Below are 17,329 nucleotides of genomic sequence, written 5' to 3'. Positions count from 1 at the left end.
ACAGTCCTATACTCCTTCATAGGAGACAAACTAAATTTACTTCTGACCCCAGCCACATCGCCACCAGAAACTCTTAAGATCTTTCACTCTCTGGGGTTTTCTGAACTAAAATAAATCCTTGATTAGACTAAACAAAAAGCAAATCATATAATCATACAGTACAGAAGAGGCCCTTTGGCCCATCAAGATTGTACTGCTAAAAATACACTACTACCTACATTAGTCCAATAATTTTAAATTTATGTCCCCATGTTATTGGCGCTTCGGCTAAGGAAAGAAGTTGCTTTCTTTTCACCCTATACTTTCTGCTCATAATCTTACATACCTCTATCAGGACCCCCGTCAAATTTCTCTGCTGCAAAGAGAATAACTCGAGCTTATCCAGCCAGTTTCCATACCTAAAATGCTCCATCGCAGGCAACATCCTGGTAAATCTCCTTTGCATCTTCCCCAGTGCAATTACATCCATCTGACATTGTGGTGACCAAAACTGCACACAGTACTCCAGCTGTGGCCTAACCAAAGTTCTGTCCAGCTCCAACGTGACCTCCTTTCTCTTATAATCTATGCCACAGCTGATGAAGGCAAGAATTCCATTCTTAACTACCAAAGTAACCTGTCCTTTACCACTTTCAGGGATCTATAGACAAGGACCGCAAAGTCCCTTCCCGAGCTCCGAGTGTCCTGCCATTCATCGAGTACTCCCTTGCCTTGTTCCTTTTTCTAAAGTGCATCACCTCACATTTATCAGGGTTAAATTCCATGTGCTACTGATCTGCCCATCTGACCAATCCATTTATATCCTCCTATAACCTAATACCTTCTTCCTTACTGTCAGTCACCTGATCAATCATTGTGTCATCCACAAACTTACTCATCATCTCCCTCACCCACATTCTCACTTGCATCATTTATGAATATCACAAACAATAAGAGACCCAGCACTGATCCTTGAGATTTGCCACTGCACGTTGGACTCTAATCGCACCAGCAGCCTTTGTCTCTGATCAATAAGCCAATTTTGGATCTAACTTGACGAGTTACCTAGACCCCATGAGCTTTGATCTTGTTTATCAATTTCCCATGTGGGATCTCATCAGCAGTCAACTCCATATATACTACATCAATTTCCCTACCCTCATACTAATACTTGGTCACAAACGCGAAAAGTTCTACCAGATTTGTCAGGCACGACCTCCCTCTGACATGCTGACTGTCTGATCAAATCTTTAGTCTCTAAATGGAGATTATTTTTATCCTTCTCTATTTTCTCCAACATTGATTGGATAAAATTTCTTATTGATGTTACACTCGCTGGTCTATCTCTGGCACCCTTTTTAACAATCCTCATTTGCAATCACCTGATGGACTTTTTTTTCTTAAATCCTTCACAAAAAAGTCACCAACATCCATATGTCACCAGTCTGACATCCAGATTCTACAAATGATAGTTATGTTTATATTACACACCTTTCAGTCCACACTGGAGTCAGAGAAAAGTCTCACAGTTGACGAAATATACAGGAAGCATGACGACATCACACATACGAACACTGAACACCTGGCTTTGTGTAACCCGGTGATCATCACACACTAAGAAGGATATGAAAGTCTGAGGGGGTGCAGAGGAGAGTTACCAGAATAGTTCAAGGGATGAGGAATGTTAGATGCAAGGAAATAACAAGGTTGTTCCCCTTGAAGCAATGGAGATTAGTGGGAGATTTGACACAGTTAGACATGGTTATGATTGATTTAGACAAACTAGATTAAGAAAGCCTGTTCTTATTAGCTGGTCATAAAAGGGTTAAAGGACAGGGATTTAAGATTTTCAGCAAGACCCATGGGGAGAAATGAAAAAGCTCTTTCTTAGGCAGCAAAGACCTGGAAACTCAAATCTTACCCTGGGATACCACAAATATCCAGGTCCTGATAAATTAACCAATCCTGTCAGATCCCAATGTGACAATTAGTTTGAATTTCTCAAATGTAAATCCTCCATTTGCAATAACCTGAAAAACGAGTTTACAAAGCTTTTATTCTTAATCCAGGATCAAAACCCTCTCTTTTCATTTGGCTGTACCAGCTAGAAAAGCTATTCCTGCTATAGCTGCAACATGGACATCTCTCCAAAATATAGGTAATTGCCCAGACATGTTGTGTCCACAAAAGTCAAGATAAATCCAACTGAACAATTTCTGCCCAATCTTTTCTCTATGGTCAGCAAAGGATGTTTGTCAACAGAGAAATGAACCAGCACTTACACAATACCAACTCACCTCCTGTCTCCCCAAAATCTGTCCACCAGCTAGAAGGCCCAGGCCAGGAATGCATCGGCATACTCTTTGCTTTCCTGAATGAGTGAAACCACAAACTTAGGTGGAAATACAAGGATAACTGGGAATGCAAGTTGTGAAGGCTGAACACGTATACCGCAAAATAAGATGAACAGGTTAAATGTGTTGTCAACAAGGTGATAAGATATTGAATGCGACACCAATGAGGAAACCCAACACCACCAAGGACAAAGCTGCATTTTTGACCAGCGCCACACTCCTCATCCACTCCCTCCTGATACACAATAGCTGGACTATGTCCAAGGCGAGCGGCAGCAACTTGCCCCCTAGGAAGATGGCGGTCCCGTTGCCACTGACCCCAATAAAGATGGTGACCATAAATCCGGGCCTGCGCCCAGGAGAAGTGCGCCGATCGTAAAATTGGAGCAAATCGGTGCCCGGGAGCTTCTTACTCACGATTTGTGGAGGGCAGCGGGTGTTTATACAGCCTTCCCGCCCATTCCACAACTCCGTTTGTCCGCACCGCTGTCACTATCCCCTCACTGCTCACCTCCCCGATCAGAACCGACCGCCTGCGTTTCCTGCCAGGCCGGTCAGAGCCGGCAATGCGCATATCCCAGTCAGACAGTACGCCTGCGCAATGCCCGCTAGTAAAGGAAATGGGGCATTTTCTGCCTCTCGATTAGCTCTGGGTAATCACACCGCCATTGTTTGTCTTTATTGGTGTATACGAAACCGTATTGATGACCTTATAACGTTTCAAGACAAACATATAAAATTATTATATTTGATACAGCGACCAAGTATGCACCGGGGTGTTACGACTTGGTCTAGCGATCCTCATGCCTCTGCAACTCAATCGCACCATCTACAAAAGTTCAAATAAAACAAATAACAGCGGGTTCTGGACGTCTGAAACAAGAACAGAAATTGCTCGAGAAAGTCAGCAGGCCTGGCAGCACCTGTGGAAATGTTTCGGGTCCGTGACAGCAGTTCTAAAGAAGAGTTGCCGGACCTGAAATGTTAACTTTTTTTTTCTCCGCAGATGCTGCCAGGCCTGCTGATTTTCTCCAGCAATTTCTGTTCCTCTTTTCAGAACATCTCATACTATGAACTTGCACCACGTGCATGGAGAAAGCGAACAGGTGCTTGGGAACTCAAAAAGGCTGATTTAATAGGGGGTTTACGCAAGAGGAAAGGTTTGACAGACTCAGCCTGCATCCGTTGCATATTATAAGAATGAGAGTTGATCTTATTGAAATATATATGGTTATCAGGAGTCTAAACAGGGTAGATGCGAGAAGGATCTTTTTCCTTGTGAGAAAGACTAGAACAAGTTTAAATTTAAAATATCGCTCATTTAAGAGAGGGATGAGGAAGATTTCCTTTTCTCCAGTTCTGAAGGAGGGTCACTAGATTTGAAAAAAAAACTCTGCCTTCTCTCCGCAGGTGCTACTACATCTGCTGAGTTTCTACTGCAGTTTCTGTTTTTATTACCTTTTCTTTTACTCAGTCTTTGGAACATTTTTTCCACAGAGAATAAAGTACGTCAATGAATACCATTAAAGCAAATATAAATAGATTTTTGACTTTTAAGGAAGCCAATGGTTATCAGGCGTAGGTATTAAAATGATTCGAGGTTACAATTAGATCAGACATGATCCTATTGTATGGGTGGAGGCAGATTTGAGGCACTGAATGGCTGTAAGTAATATGGTAACGTGTTCACATTTTACCACCATCTCCACATTTCCATCTAAGTCATATACTTTAGACATAATGTTAGTGCCCTTTGATCAATGGCTGAAAATGCTGGAAGTTTGGATTGCACCAAATCGTGTTGTGGGAACACCTTCACCAAACTGTGGTTCAAGAAGAATGTGGTTCACTATTTCACTCTCAAAAGGTAACTATGGATTGGCAATATACTGTAGTCCTGTTAAATTATTTTTAGGTTTCTATGAGAGCCCCCCCCATTCTTCTAAAATCCAGTGAATGCAATACTAACCGACTCAATTTCTCCTAGAGTCACAGAGTCATACAGCATGGAAACAGACTAACCAATCCAACTAGTCCATGCCGTCCATGTTCCCAAACTGAACTATATATAATACATACATGTATGTGTGTATTATACAGATAGTGTCTCGATCTAATGCCTACAAACACATAACTTAAAGTCTCTACACAAATCTTTGTTTGTAAAGTAAAACTGTTGGACAAACACTGTTTGTGCAAAACAATGAAGTTATTTTCCTGTGAATCTGTGATCCCCAGAAATCAAACATCAAATCTTCCTCAGTCAACAAAGTGAGTAATGAATTTCAAGTGTCATATAGGAGCTGGAAATGTCAGATGCACAAGAAAAGAATCAAGAACAATTACAGAAGTAAAGACTCTGAAGAATAAAAGAAAAGGTAATTGCTGAGATGATGTTTTCCCTCACAGATGAGCTGAGGAGCAAAAGGCACAGTCTCAGAATAGAGGGGCACCAAGTTAAGACTGAGTTGAGCAGGATTTTTTTTTCTCTCAGCAAGTTGAGTGTCTTTGGAACTACTTGCTATTGAAAGTTGTGGAGCAGAATCTTTGTATATATTTAAGGCTGAGATGGATAGAGTTTTGACCAGTAGGGGAATCAAAGGTTCCAGGGAAAATACAGGAAAGTCGACATGAGGAATGTCAACTTAGCGATGGCCCTGCTGAATGGAAGAACAGGCATGAGGAGCCGAATAGCTTAGTCATGTCAGAGATAGTAGGAACTGCAGATGCTGGAGAATCCGAGACAACAAGGTGCAGGGCTGGATGAACACAGCAGGCCGAGCAGCATCATAGGAGCAGAGAGGCTGACGTTTCGGGCCTAGACCCTTCATCAGAAAAAAAAGGGTTAGGGTTATGGTTAGGGTTAGGGTCATGTCATTTCTTACGGTCTTAAGGAGAACCCAAATATGAGGTTAAGCATGTATATAAATTATCTAAAATGATGATGGTGCAATGATACATAGAAATACAGAAAATAGGAGAAGTAGGACACTTAACCACTCAAGCCTGCTCTGTCATTCATGATCATCACGGCTGATCATATAGCTCAATATCCTAATCCAGCCCTCCCCATTGCACCCCCCGCCCCCATATTCTTTGATCTCTTTGGTCACAAGAGCTATACCCACCTCCTTCTTGAAAATGCATATTGTTTTGGCCTCAACCACTTTCCGTGGCAATGAATTCCACAGGTTCAACAATCTCTGATAATGAAATTGCTCCTCATTTCAGTCCTAAAAGGTTTACCCTTATCCTTAAACTATGAAGCCTCGATCGGGACTCCCCTACCATTAGGAACATTCTCCCTGCATCTAACCTGTCTAGTGCTGTTAAATTATTTTTAGGTTTCTATGAGATCCCCCCCTTCATTCTTCTAAACTCCAATGAATGCAATACTAACTGAGTCAATCTCTCCTAGAGTCACAGAGTCATACAGCATGGAAACAGACCAACCAGTCCACACTGACCGTGTTCCCAAACTAAACTAGTCCCATCTGCCTGTGCTTGGCCCATGTAACTCCAAACCTTGCCTATTTGTGAACTTATCTCAATGTCTTTTAAACTGTTCTAACTGGACCTGCAGACACCACTTCTCTGGCAGTTCATTCCAAACATGACCCACTCTAGTTGTAAAAGAAAACTGCCCTTCGGTCATTTTTAAATTTTTCTCCTCTCACCTTAAAAATATGCTCCCAAGTTTTGAACTCCGCTAACCCAGGGGAAAGATCATTCATGATTATCTATGCTCCTCATGATTTGATAAATCTCAGTAAGGTCACTCCTCAACCTCTTATGTATCAGTGAATAAAGTCCTAACCTTTTCATTCTAATTTTATATCTCAAACCCTCCATTCCCAGCAACATCATGATAAATATCCTTTCTGAACTCTCTCCAGTTTAATAATATTTTTCCAACAACAGGGAGACTAGAACTGCACATAGTACTCCAGAAGAGGCCTCACTAATGTCCTGTACAACCTCAACATGATGTCCCAACTCCTACACTCAAAGGTCAAGGCAAGTATGCTTAACACCTTCTTACCCACCCTGTCTTACCTGTGACACAAATTTCAGAGAATTATATACTTGAACCCCTAGGTCCCACTGTTCTACAACACTACCGAGGGCCCTACTGTTAATTATATAAGTTCTGTCCTTGTCCATTGCTTTGGGTCTGGAGTTAAATGTAAGCCAGAGCAGAATGGCAGATCTCCTTCCTTAAAGACATTACTGAAGCAGATGTGTTTTTAAACAACAAAATGAGATAGTTTTAGGCTACTATTACTGAGACTAGATTTCAATTTCTGTTTTTATGATTTGAATTTAAACTCCATCAGCTGTGAAAGCAGGATTTGAACCGAAAATCATTGGTCTGGACCTCCAGAATACTAGTCTAGTTTGACATTAACACTATACCACATTACCCAAACCAGAACACTGCACAATCTTTGCCATCCTACGCTAGACTCTTAAGTAAATTAGTGCTGCCATGCTAGTGTCATCTTTAAAACAAACAAAACTACAGGAGTACACTAACTGATGATAAACCAATTGCTTAAACTAAACTGACTCAAGTCCAAAACCCCAGCAACTCCAATCCAGTCTGTGACAAATGATCATTTAGCACTATCCAGCTTTTCACTGCGATGGATGGGAGGAAACCCTGGTATGTAACTCAGTGAGGGGTCAGCCTCAATGTTAGATGCACAGCAGAGTTAAAGGGTAGTGTGCATTGGGCAGATTCCATTGAAAGTACTCATTCATTGCATTAAAATTGATGCATTCTGGTTAATCTTGGTTAACACTTTGCAACTGTTCCCTTTTTAAAACATAGAGGAAGGGCAAATAATGAGACATTCAGCATTCACAACAGAACCCCTGGCATATTATTTCCCCTTCACCCTCCATACACCATTTCACCATTACACTTACAGTGACTGCACATTGAAGACAGAGATGTGGAGCCATTTCTTCTCATAGAGGGAAGTTAATCTGTGGAATTCTTTACCGCAGAAGGCTATCGAGGCTGGGTCAATAAGTTTTGTCAAGGCAGATATGGACATATTTTTAATCAGTAAGGGAATTGAGGATTATAGGGAAAAGGCAGGGAAGTGGAATCGAGGTTCATCTGACCAGCCATGATCTTATTGAATGGTAGACTTGATGGGCTGAATGGCCTACCTCTGCTCCTATGTCTCATGGACTCACATTATTAAATTTTGCTCCATTTTGTTCACTACATTCTCCTTCTTTATACACCCTCTTCCTCTGCATCCTTAATTCAATGGCATACCTTTGCTTCACTAGTTTTGCCCTGTCCCTTCAATGCTGACACCCTTCTCCCAATTCCCTCCCCAAAACATACACACAGTTACCATAGCAGCAGCCCTCACCAAGGTGTTCGAAACGACATGTGTTTAATGGCACCCAGAGGTTGTCTCCATCACTTGGGAGTCAATACCAGCAGTCCCCTCATGTTCTCTCCAAAGCCACATTCTTGATATCTGACCTCCCCCCTTCCCTTGCACTCTTCCTACTGTCCCCTCCTCTCCACATCAGCCTTTACTCAGTGATGCTGCTGCTGTTACTCACGCTGCTCACAGTATCCACAGGCCAGAGCCATTGCTACGAGTGACAGAGCAGGGCTGAGGAAAATGGGGCTCTCTCGGATCAGTCAAGGCTAACGTCAGCTCTCGGGCTGGACCCTCCCAATACTGTCATCCCAAGAATCAATTTGGTAAACATTTGCTGCACTATAGCAAGAACATCCTACCTCGGATAAAGGGACCAAAGCTAAATACAGTATTCATGTTGTAGCTTCCATAGTCTCCAGTCCAACTGCAGCAAGATGTTCTTGTTCCGGTACTCAAATCCTCTTGCTATGAAGGCCAACATACAGTTTACTTTCTTTAGTAAGAAGCTGATGCTGAGCGACCTCAGAGGGACATTGACACGTTGGCCAAAAAGGCAGAACCTGGCAGATGAATTTCAAAGCAGCTTGATGCACCTGTGTGCATACTTTCAGTCAGTTGCACATGAGGACACACAGGACCCTTCGAATATTCCCCTCTCTCAATTTATAGCCATTCAAGTAATAACGTCTTCCAATTTTTGCTACCAAAGTGGAAAACCTCACATTTATCAACATCTGCATCTGCCACGCAATTAGCCACTCACTCAGCCTATCCACATCACAATGCAACATCTCTGCATCTTCCTCACAGCTCACCCTTCTACTCGGTTTGTGTCAGCTGCAAATATTGAGATATTAGTTCCCTCGTCTAAATCATGAACATATATTGTGAATAGCTGACCTTCCAGTACTGATCCAGTGGTACCCCACTGTCTACCATTCAGAAAAAGACCCATTTATTCCTACTCTGTTTCTTGACCACTAAACAATTTTCTATCCACCTCTATATACTACCCCCAATCCTACGTGCTTTAATTTTACACATTAATCTCTAATGTGGGATCTTGTAGGAAACCTTCTGAAAATCAAAACAAACCACATCCATTGGTTCCCCCGATCAACTTACTAGATGCATTCTCAAAGATTTCTCTTTTGTAAATCCATGCTGAGTTCATCTGCTAACTGTTATCATAGAAATTAAATGTACAGTAAAAGAGGCCAATTGACCCATCATGTCTGCACTGACTTCCAAACATTACCCAGCTAGTTCCCATTCTCCAGCCCTATTTCCATAGCCTCTAAATTTATCACCTTCAAACGTATAGCCATTTCTATTTTGAAATCTTGCATGGAATCCACCTCCACCACTCTCCTAGGCAGTGCATTTCAAATCTTAACAAGTCTCCTCTGACTCCTAGCTCTTTTTCTGATAATCTTGAAATTGTGACTAATTACTGACATACCAACTAGTGGAAACAGCTTTTCCTTCTTTACCCTGATAAAATTGTTCATAATTTTGAACACCTCAATAAATTCACCTTTTAATCTTCTTTGCTCCAAGGAGAATAAGCCCAATTTCTCCAAATAAAAACCAAAAGAACTGCAAATGCTGTAAATCAGGAACAAAAACAGAAGATGCTGGAAAAGCTCAGCAGGTCTGGCAGTACCTGTGGAGAAAAAAAATCAGATTTAACATTTTGGGTCCAGTGACCCTTCCTCAGAACTGAAATCGGAATGTTAACTCTGATTTTTTTCTCCACAGCTGCTGCCAGACCTGCTGAGGTTTTCCAGCAACTTCTGTTCTTGTTCCTGATTTACAGCATCTGTGAAGAAAAAAAATCAGAGTTTCGGTTCAATCCTGGTAGTGGGGAAGCTTCCAAAAATTATCATTTTGGGAAAAAAAAGTCACTTGGGGAAACGTGGCTTCATTAAATAAAGATAACATGGATTTGCCAAGGAAAAATTACGTGTAACACAAATGCTTGATGGTTGGATGAGGGAACAGTGAGGTTAGATGAGGATGAACTCCCAGATATGATAAAATGCTCCACAGCAGAATTGTGAGCAATGTTAGACCTCAGTGACTAAATGGACAGTAGCAACATGGATCCAACAGTGGCTGAGTGGCAAGAAACGGATAGAAGAGAGTCAATGTAATTTTTAGAGTAAAACTTAACACAAAGATGCAAAACATAAATTGCTGTAGAAATTCAGCAGGTCTGGCAGCGTGTGTGGAGAGAAAACAGAATTAATATTTTAAGTCTCATGATGCTTCTTCAGAACTGAAGATTTGTTTCAGATTTCCAGCATCCCCAGTCCTTTGTTTTATTATAGAATGATGCAGGTTCAGCATGACAGGCAGTTTAGTTCAGTTGGCTAGGGGAAGGAAGCAGTCGATCAGATTGTCTCAATCTTAGTGATGAAGAAGCTTAATGAGCTCCTCACACTTGTTGTTGGAGGTGAACATGAAGGAGACTGATAGCTGGAGTATCTTTCCGGAAGAACTAACTTTTGTTAGAGAATTATAAAGAGTCAACATATTTTGTGCTTAACACAAACAAAATTTAACTATCTAGGATTTAACACATATAACTGAGCTGGAGTTTATTAACATCAGCAGAAACGGAACCCAATGAACGTGTTTCAGTCTGGATGTGACGAAAAGCTCGTGAACTCACTGGTGTCTGCAGTTTGTATGAGTGACTGAATCCCTTCCCAACTTGGAGCATGTGAAGAGCCTCTTCCCACAGTGAATTCGCTGGTGTGGAGTAAGTTGAGGTGATTGCCTGAATCCAGTCTCACAGCAAGAGTGGTCTCTCCCCAGTGTCAACACATTGATGGCACATTAGTTCCCTGGAACTTTAATAGTGGGCTTTTAAAAGATCTCTCTCCAGTGTGAGGTTATTGGTGGGTCAGCAGGGTGGAAGATTCAATGACTCTATTTGCATACACAGAGAAAGTAAACAGACTCTTCTCAGTGTGAACTCTTATGTATCTGCAAGTTAGATGATTGAGTGAAATCCTTCCCATACTCAAAGACAATAATATTGATCTTCCATATTATAATTTGAAATAAATTGTTGCTTACCCAGCACTGAATGTTGGATAGGCAATCTGATAATTTAGCAACAGCATAGGAGTTGAGAGGTGGTGGTGAGGTAGAGCTTGGTATTGTCAGTGTACATCCGAAACCTACTGGGTCTGGTTTTGGATAAGGTCACCCAGTGGCGTTACTCTGTCGATAGTAAGGAGTTACCATTCATTTGGGGAAAAAGTGCATTCTCAAGCTCCACAACTCCCAGGGTCACCAGAGAAGTTAATAATTTAATCAAACATGCAGAGTTCCTGATTCACCTCACTTATGGAACCCAGCTAACAAAAAACACGAACCAGGTTCCTGTACTTAACAAGAACTATATTAGAAATAAGTAAATTCTAATCACAAGTGAACAGCCATGAACTGGTGCAGATTCAGTGGGTTAAAGGGTCTTTTCCTGTGCTGTAATCCACTAATGACTCTAACTATCAACATATGCCTGTACTAATTAAAACTCTAATACCTCATAAAACCCCTATACATGCACAGAGACACAAACAAAAGATATATTTTTTATGTGTGTAGGTAAGTAAATTGGATAACATAGTTCAAAGCTTCAGTCCACGGGTTAGTTCAAATGTTCCTTTTGGCTTGCTAGGGGTCTTTCTGTTTTTCAATCTCCTTCCTCCATGTTCTTTCTCTTCTTCGGAGAAAAAGGAGGGCAATCGATACAGTAATAACAAAATTTCTTGGCTGTTAGTTAAAGGCAACAGTGTGCAGCAAGTAGTGGGAAAAAAAAAACTGGCTTTTTTCAGGCATCACGTATTTTTATTGTACAGAGGGAGACACAGAGTCCTTCCAGTAGTCCAAAGACTTTTCCCTATATCCTTCATAAGCTGTTCAGCTGCTCTGGAACCAGAGTTACCATCCATGATTAGTCACAATTCAACAAACCAATCAGCAAATTATTGCCAGCCAAATCTCACTCGAAACACACACACACAACCAGTGTCCTGCCGTCTCCAAATATCTGCCTTCGCAGCTTGAACAACGCAGCACTGTAAATAAGCACAAAAAGAGGTTCAGTAACTTCCTATAAATGCATCAATTCCTTCCACCATCCTTGGTTTCAAAACAGTCAATGTTCCATATTCATCCGCAATCAAAAATACAGAAAATAAAATGATACTCTTTTGACAGGGCGGGGGTAAGGATCAATCGCTGGGAGACGCCAACGATACCAATACGGGAGCACAAGACTAGCTGCTGCAGGAGATTCGCTGTCTATGGTTAGATCAATAAGAATGGAACCAAGAGAGTGCAGGCCCAGGCAGCGAGGCAAGATGCATTGGAGGAGGGTGGTGTAGTCAACCTTGTGATCAACAGCAAAATCAAATCACTGCAGTTACTTGTGAGCTCGTTGATGTCTCAGCAGGTTGGATGACTGAGTAAATCCTTTACCACACTCAGAGCAGGTGAACGGCCTCTCACTAACATGAACCCGCTGGTGACTTAGCAGGTGGGACGGCCGAGTGAATCTCTTCCCACACTTGGAGCAGGGGAATGGTCTCTCCCCAGTGTGAATACGCTGATGATTGAATAGGGTGGAAGATTGAGTGAAACCCTTTCCACACTCGGAACAAGTGAATGGCCTCTCTCCAGTGTGACATCGCCGGTGGACGGTGAGATCGGATGAGTGCTTGAACCCGATGCTGCACTGAGAGCACCTGAACGGTTTCTCATCAGTATGAACACGTTGATGGGACATCAGTTCCCCAGAACTTTTATAGGACTTCCCACAGTCCAAGCATTTAAAGGGTCTCTCCCCAGTGTGAACCCGCTGATGCCTCAGCAGATGTGAATGTTGCGTGAATCCCTTCTCACACTCGGGGCAGGTAAATGGCCTTTTTCCAGTGTGAGATCGCTGGTGTGTCAGCAGGTTGGATGATTGAGTGAATCTCTTCCCGCACTCAGGACAAGTGAATGGTCTCGCCCCGGTATGAACTCGCTGGTGTTCCAGCAAGTTGGCTGACTGAGTAAAACCTTTTCCACACGTGGAGCAGATGAACGGTCTTTCCCCTGTGTGACCACGCCGATGAATTTCTAGCACCGATGGAGAAATAAATCCCTTCCCACAGTCCACGCATTTCCACGGCTTCTCTCTTTTGGAACTGCATTTGTGTCGTGATAGGCCAGATGATTGGGTGAAACTTCGTTCACACACAGAACACATGTACGGTTTTTCCCCACTATGAACACTGCTTTTTTCTTCCATGTTTAAAATCCAATGATATTTAGGAACAAAAACAGAAATTGTTGGAAAAACTCACGTCTGGCAGCATCTGTGGAGAGAAAGCAGAATTAATATTTCAGGTCCAGTGACCCTTCTTCAGAATATCGATATTCAGGTTGCGATAAAGCATTCAACTGTGTCAGATCCCGCTGTGCTGTTTGGTTTCCGCTTCCCGACTGCAAATTCCCCTTTGCTCATACCCCTGTGTGATACGAATATAAAACAGAAGAAACACACGTGAGAGAAAAAAAATAAAAAGGCAGAAAGGTACATTATGAAATTGAGCTAAATGAATCTGGTAATTTGCAGGCTTGTATGAGAAAAAGTTACTGATTATCATTAAAACCCACCTAGTTTATTAACGTCTTTAAGGGAAAGAAAGCTGCTGCCTGGTGTGGAACTACAGAAGATTCTGGCGTCTACAAGTGGTCATGGTCCAGAATGTTGACAAAATCTCACAAACCATCAACCTCTGCAAGTTGAAAGACCAGGCCAATTGCTATACGTAAACACCACCACCTCGAAGTTACACACCATCCTGCCTGTCTGACATCCAGTACTGGGTAAGCAGAAATTTCATTTATTAAATATTGGGAAGACTGTGGTAATTGTCTTCAGTCCCCAGTACAAACCACACTCCCTCTCCGCCGACTTAATCCCTCTCTCTGTCAACTGCCCGAGTTTGAACCAGACTGTTCAAAACCAGGTGAATTAACCTTAACCCCAAGGTGTGCTTCCAACCACATATCCCCATCATCGCCTATTTCCACCTCAGTAACATCACCCGACTCCACCCTAGGCTCAGCTCATCTGGCGCTGAAACTCTCATCCATTCCTTTGTTACCTCTAAACTTAACTACACTGACATACTGCCAGCTGCCCTCCCATATTCAGTCTCCCTGTAATCTCGAGGTCATTCCAAAACATTGCCCCAGACAAACATGGCGGCCGAACTTGCAACCTGCCGCCCAGTGCCCCCAATAAAGATGGCGATCGTGGCCGGGGGCCTGTCGTTGGGAGGAAGCCCGGCACAAGCCCTCGTTCCTGGTCATTGTCAAGGGAGGACTGGGCGGGGGGGTTCTAATTTAGTTTTTGCGGCTGACACAAGGTGTTTCTGAAGCCCCTCCGCTCATTCACTATCGGCTCCAACGTCCCCTCTGGTCCGCCGGATTCTCACCATTTGTGCATTCAGCAAACCAGTGAATGACCATCGATCCTGATTTGTGCTCTGGGAGGTTTTGGGGGGGGCGGGGTTGTGGGAAGATGGCGTCGACGCATGCGCCTTACGATGAAGGCGTCCAGCTGGTACTGCGCATGCTCCAACGGTAAATGGGCTCCCAGTGATTGACGGTAATCCAGAGCCAATGGCAAGGGGCGTTGGTTGCGGCTGGCCCGCTATCCAATGGAAGTGAGCGGAAGGCGGGCTGCATCAGTTAGATAAAGAGATCGAAAGATCCGCGGATGCTGTAAATCAGAAATGAAAATAGAAATTGCTGGAAAAGTTCAGTAGGTCTGGTAGCATCTGGGGAGAGAAATCGGAGGAGGATGTCACTCGACCTGAAACATTAACTCTGATTTCTCTGCGCAAATGCTGCCAGACCTGCTGAGCTTTTCCAGCAATTTCTATTTTCGCTGAGAGGTAGTGTGTTGCAGATCCTGGGAAGTCGCGAAGTTCAATGATGTGCTCATCTTCACCTGGGAGTTTCTCTCCATCTTTATAAAGCTAGTTTTGATGGGCAACAGCCATCCTGACCATCCAAACCATTTCTCCCTTGGTGGAGAAAAACTCCTCCAAACCACTTCAATCCCTCTGTTCATTATTTCCTCCACCTTCCTTGCTTTGAGGAAAACAATCCCAGCTTCTCCAGTCACTCCATCTGAACTGAAAGTCCTCATCCCTGACACTATTGTGAGATTGTTCTCACACCTTCACCAAGGCCTTGACATCTTTGCTAAATTCTCAGCATTGAACAGAATATTTTCAGTGCACCCACAGTGATTTAGAAAGATTCAGGAGGACTTCAGATTTTGGCACATCCTGTGTCCTTTAATAAAGCTTGAGGACCTGTTAGACTTCTCAAAAAACAGCTTGATCAATTTGGCCTGTCACATTAAAAGAATTGTGTCATAGACACTTAGGACACTTTTCCAACATTCTTTTTAAAATTGTCCCATTTAGTTTATTCAGCTTCTCCTCATTCATCTTTTCCAATTTCATCGTTGATCATGAATAAGTTTTGGATATTCTGAGGTTGTAAATAGGACAAAAGGAACACAAGAACTTTGTTTCACCCTTTAGAGGGTTATTTTTTGGACTGGAGGCCTGTGACCAGTGGTGTACCATAGGGTTCAGTGCTGGGTCCATTGCTTTTTGTCATTTATTTAAATGATTGGGATGTGAATATCAGAGGTATGGTTAGTAAATTTGCAGGTGACACCAAAATTGGTGATGTAGTGGACAGCAAAGAAGGTTACCTCAGAGTACAATAGGACCTTGATCAGATGGCCCGAGGAGTGGCAGATGGAGTTTAATCTAGATAAAGGTGCTACATTTTGGTAGGGCAAATCAGGACAGGATTAGACACTTAATGGTAAGGTTTTGGCGAATGTTGCCAAACAAAGAGACCTTGGAGTGCAGGTTGACAGTTCCTTGAAAGTGGAGCTGCAGGTAGACAAGTTAGTGAAGAAGCCATTTGGTATGATTGCCTTTATTGCTCAGTGCATTGAGTATAGGAGTTGGGAAGTTATGTTGCGGCTGTACAGGATGTTGGTTAGGCCACTTTTGGAAAACTGGGTTCAATTCTCCTCTCCCTGTTATAGAATCCACAGAATCCATAGAATCCCTACAACATGGAAGCAGGTCATTCAGCCCATCAAGTTCACACTGACCCTCTGAAGACCATCCCACCCTTACCCTATCCCTGTAACCCCGCATTCCCCATGGCTAATCCACCTAGCCTGCAAATCCTTGGACACTATGGACAATTTAGCATAGTCAATTCACCTAACTTGCACATCTTTGAACTGTGGGAGAAACCAGAGCACCTGCAGGAAACCCACACAGACACTCCACACAGACAGTTGCCCAAGGGTGACATCGAACCCAAGCCCCTGGCATTGTGATGCAGCGGTGCTAACCACTGAGTCACAGTGCTGCCCCATGTAGGAAAAATGATGTTAAACCTGAGAACGTTCAGAAAAGCTTTACAAGGATGTGCCTGGGTTGGAGGGGTTGAGCTGAATAGGCTGGGGATACTTTCCCTGCAGTCAGAGGCTGAGAGGTGAATTATAGGGGTTTAGAAAATCATGAAGGCATGGATAGGGTGAATAGTCAAGCTCTTTTCTCCAGGGAAGGGGACTCCTAAACTAGAGGGGATAGGTTTAAGTTGAGAGGAGAAGATTTAAATGTTACCCAAGGGGTAACTTTTTCATGCAGAGGGTGGTGCATGAATGGGATGAACTGCCAGAGGAAGTGGTGGAGGCTGGTACAATTACAACATTTGAAAGGCATCTGGATGGGCATATAAGTAGGAAGAATTTCAAGAGATATGGGCCGACTGCTGGCAAATTGCACTGGATTAAGTTAGGATATCTAGTCAGCATGGATGAGTTGGACCGAAGGGTCTGTTTCTGTGCTATACATCTTTATGACTGTGTTTGAAGTGGCTCTCTTTGCTCCAAAAATACACTGGGTTGAGATACAGACTGACCTACTTTACAGCAGAATCAACTTCAGCTGGGAATCAGTGAATGAAAAGGTAAGATCCCAGATAATGGTACCTCAAAGTCTGACAGCTCAATCGGCTCTACTTTTAGCTCAGGAGACCACAACTCCACACACTGTCCTCAGGGGAGTTCTCCTGGTGCAGAGAGACCAGCATTCCTGCCTTAATACCACCAAACAATCTGAATTAATCAGCCACACATTGGGTTACTATTTGTGGAATGTAACTGTGCACAACCTAGTATCATGGAATAATAACCACTTGTATTTATAGCAATAAAAATGTTCCAAGACAATTCGGAACAGTTTCATGAAAAAAAAACATTTAATGCAGAGCCAGAGAGAGCAACATGAAGAGAGGTGCTCAATTGGACAGGCTATTTTCAACAATTATCATTAACTTGGAGAGAGACAGAGAGGTTTAAGAAAGAAATTTCAGAGCTTCACATCAATAATGGCCATCACTTGTGGAGTAATTAAAATCATGAAAACTAAAGAGGCCAGAGTGACAGGAGACCAATTCCTTCAG

The 17,329-nt window shown here is 42.8% G+C and overlaps 2 protein-coding genes across 5 annotated transcripts in view; both read right to left on the bottom strand.

Annotated features, from left to right (window-relative positions):
* Nucleotides 1–2,894, bottom strand: part of LOC109931406 (zinc finger protein 91-like) — a 53,377-nt gene extending 50,483 nt beyond the window's left edge. The window contains exons 1-2 of the mRNA XM_048619396.1: nt 2,845–2,894; nt 2,277–2,350 (exon numbers count right to left, since the gene is read on the bottom strand). The gene's annotated coding sequence lies outside the window, so the exon portion shown is untranslated. The remainder of the gene's footprint in view (nt 1–2,276; nt 2,351–2,844) is intronic.
* Nucleotides 2,895–11,341: 8,447 nt separating this feature from the next.
* On the bottom strand, nt 11,342–14,319 carry LOC125487525 (zinc finger protein 239-like). 4 transcript variants are annotated; one of them, XR_007265938.1, is made up of 3 exons: nt 14,254–14,319; nt 13,114–13,278; nt 11,342–11,841 (listed from the first exon to the last, which is right to left on the bottom strand). XR_007265938.1 is itself a non-coding variant. In XM_048619182.1 (2 exons), exon 2 carries the CDS (start codon nt 13,056–13,058, stop codon nt 12,189–12,191), a length of 870 nt encoding a protein of 289 aa, XP_048475139.1. In that variant the 5' UTR covers nt 13,059–13,278; nt 14,254–14,319; the 3' UTR covers nt 11,342–12,188. The 4 variants fall into 4 exon arrangements, 3 of the variants coding, with proteins under 3 accessions (XP_048475139.1, XP_048475140.1, XP_048475141.1); XM_048619182.1 differs by having other exon boundaries at nt 11,342–13,278; XM_048619183.1 differs by having other exon boundaries at nt 11,342–13,125; nt 14,254–14,313.
* Nucleotides 14,320–17,329: the final 3,010 nt, after the last annotated feature.

Source organism: Rhincodon typus, chromosome 42 (genome assembly GCF_021869965.1).
Source record: "Rhincodon typus isolate 14 chromosome 42, sRhiTyp1.1, whole genome shotgun sequence".
In the NCBI taxonomy this organism is placed as follows: domain Eukaryota; kingdom Metazoa; phylum Chordata; class Chondrichthyes; order Orectolobiformes; family Rhincodontidae; genus Rhincodon; species Rhincodon typus.
This window is presented reverse-complemented; position numbering and strand designations above follow the sequence as displayed.

Bases quoted from the DNA above. Each gene is read 5' to 3' on its own strand.
- LOC125487525 (XM_048619182.1), bottom strand. From the start codon at position 13,058: ATGGAAGAAAAAAGCAGTGTTCATAGTGGGGAAAAACCGTACATGTGT.